Source organism: Bison bison, unplaced genomic scaffold, assembly GCF_000754665.1.
Source record: "Bison bison bison isolate TAMUID 2011002044 unplaced genomic scaffold, Bison_UMD1.0 scf7180017864249, whole genome shotgun sequence".
In the NCBI taxonomy this organism is placed as follows: Eukaryota; Metazoa; Chordata; class Mammalia; order Artiodactyla; family Bovidae; genus Bison; species Bison bison.
In genome coordinates this window covers 38,647-41,262 of record NW_011494821.1, presented here as the reverse complement: position 1 = coordinate 41,262, position 2,616 = coordinate 38,647, and the positions used below count along the sequence as shown (strand labels likewise).

The window sequence follows — 2,616 nt, the reverse complement described above, 5'->3', positions numbered from 1 at the left end:
CCCAGCGCCCGGCCCCGGCCCGTCCCCGCCGCCGCCGCCGCCGCTGACATCATCGGCTCCCCCCGCCCCGGTCCTACCCCACCCCCACCCCCGGAAACCACGTACCCCCCCACGCGCCGCCGCCGCTGCTGCTGAGAGGAGGCCGGCGCAGCGCAGCCGGCACAGACACCAGGCTCCTGGCTCGGGCTTGGGGCGCCAGCACGCCCGACGGCCTGCGCCCGGTCGATCCTGGGAAGGGACCGGGGCCACGCAAGGCCGCCGGACTAGTGGGCACCAAACCGGGCTGCGGGACTGACTATACTGTGGGAAGGGGCTTACCCTCCCCTCCCGCCCCCCTGCGGCGCTTCACTCAGTGGTGCACACAGCCTAGAACATGCACACCCTCTCCGCAGGCACACAACGTGGCAGGCTCACAATCAGGCCCAGTGGGACCCGCAGACCCAGCTCAACATACTCACAGGGACAGCCCTGGAAAAACACCCACACCCGCTCCCTCTCCAGAAATGCCCAGGGACCCCCGCCAGACCTACAGAACAGGTACACCTAAATGACTACCAGTGCAGACAAACACACCCGCTTGCTATTTTGTTCCCAGAGACTGAAACACCACATCCATGTACTCTGTAAATGCAGGGGCCTTGGTGTGGACCTCCCGAGGACAGCACCAACAACCCCAGGTGGAAGCACACAGAGAAGAAACACATTCCTGAAACTCCAGAGGGACAGTCCCGAAGACTCCTCCCTGCTGTTCAAAAATTCCAAACTCAGGAGACAGGAGCTGACCCTCAGAGGTGCTGTCCATAAAAGCTTTCTGAAACAGGGCAAGACAAATTAACTAAAAACCAAAGATGTCTCATCACAGACATGGTTGAAAAGAGGAAAAAAGGAACCAGACAGACTTTAGAGTCACAGAGAAATAAAGCAGAATTGGAAACAAAATTGGCCCACTCCCACCTGACGGAGGTTCCAGGGAAGAACCTCCACCCCCACCTCAGGAAGGTTCTAGGGAAGAACCCCTCCAACCAGGTCACAATGGCTGGAGCTCTGAAGGGCCCAGGGTCCCTGAGTCAGGAGGAGAGGAGGAAGTCCAAGGAAAGATGGTGAGTGTTGGGGGCAGGGGAACAGAGCCCCCCTTCCCTGTAGCTCCTGGCTGCTTCCTTTCCCCTCTTTCTCTGAGACTGCACAGCTTTCCTAGATGCCCACAAGTGAAATTCATCACGGTGTTCCTAGATGTCCCTGGAACCCGTGACATCACACAGACACACAGCACCTGAGGCTGCCTCCCCTTCCTCAAACCGACAGAGCATCCCTGGGTCCTCTTTTTCTCCAACCAGGAACAACTTACCCTGAGAAACACGATGCTCCAGGACTGCTCACTCCCCGCTTCCTGCTTTAGTGACTCAAGGCCCACACTGTACCACCTCATCCATCTTTTAGGCCCTGACTAGTTCCCAAGAGTTCCTCAGCAAGACAGCCTACCCCTCTACTGTCCCACAGGGTCCCAGAGCTCAGCCTGGCATGTGCCCTGCCCCATGTCCCCTGGGTTATGGCTGCCCTAATGCCCGAGCTCCTTTCTCCCTAACAGGCTGGCAGTCACCCCTACTTCAACCTGCCTGATTTCACGCAGCCATCACCGCCCTCCACTCCGCCCAGTCTCTCATCGCACCAGCGCTGCCGGCCCTCCGATGCCACCAAGGGCCTGCTCGTGGCCCTGCTGGGTGGGGGCCTACCTGCTGGCTTCGTGGGCCCCTTCTCCCGTATGGCTTACCAGGCTTCCCACTTTCCCTCGCTGGAGCTGCTCATCTGTCGATGCCTCTTCCACCTCCCCATTGCCCTGCTACTTAAACTTCGTGGTGACCCCCTCTTAGGACCTCCCGAAGTCCGGGGCCGGGCCTGCCTTCACGCCCTGCTCAACGTCCTCAGCATCGGATGTGCCTACAGTGCAGTTCAGGTGGTGCCTGCGGGCAACGCTGCCACCGTCCGCAAAGGTTCTTCCACTGTCTGCTCTGCTCTCCTCGCCCTCTGCCTCGAGAGCCAGCGTCTCAGCGGCTATGACTGGTGTGGCTTGTTGGGCAGCACTCTGGGACTCATCATCATTGTGGGACCTGGACTAGGGACCCTGCAGGAGGGGACCACGGGCCTCTACACTGCCCTAGGCTATGTGCTTGCTTTCCTAGGTGGCCTGGCACTGTCACTGGGGCTCCTGGTATATCGCTCCCTGGACTTTCCCTCCTGCCTACCAACAGTGGCCTTCCTGTTTGGTTTGGTGGGGCTGGTGGGCTCTGTGCCAGGCCTCTTTATGCTGCAGACCCCCGTGCTGCCCAAGGATCCTCTGAGTTGGAGCTGTGTGGGGGCAGTGGGGATCCTTGCCCTGGTCTCCTTTGTGTGTGTGAGTTATGCGGTCACTAAGGCCCACCCCGCCCTGGTGTGTGCCGTCCTGCACTCTGAGGTGGTGGTGGCCTTGATGCTGCAGTACTATGTGCTCTATGAGACCGTGGCACCTTCTGACATCATGGGGGCAGGGGTCGTTCTGGGCAGCATTGCCATTATCACTGCCCAGAACCTCAGCTGTGAGAGGGAAGGGCAGGTGGAGGAGTGAGATCCAACTTGAGAGCC

General features: G+C 59.9%; 1 protein-coding gene across 1 annotated transcript in view; it reads left to right on the top strand.

Annotated features, from left to right (window-relative positions):
* SLC35G6 (solute carrier family 35, member G6) overlaps window positions 1-2,599 on the top strand; it is a 3,420-nt gene extending 821 nt beyond the window's left edge. The window contains exons 3-5 of the mRNA XM_010847495.1: window positions 6-266; window positions 1,027-1,100; window positions 1,586-2,599. Coding sequence (XP_010845797.1) covers window positions 6-266; window positions 1,027-1,100; window positions 1,586-2,599 — 1,349 coding nt within the window. The remainder of the gene's footprint in view (window positions 1-5; window positions 267-1,026; window positions 1,101-1,585) is intronic.
* Window positions 2,600-2,616: the final 17 nt, after the last annotated feature.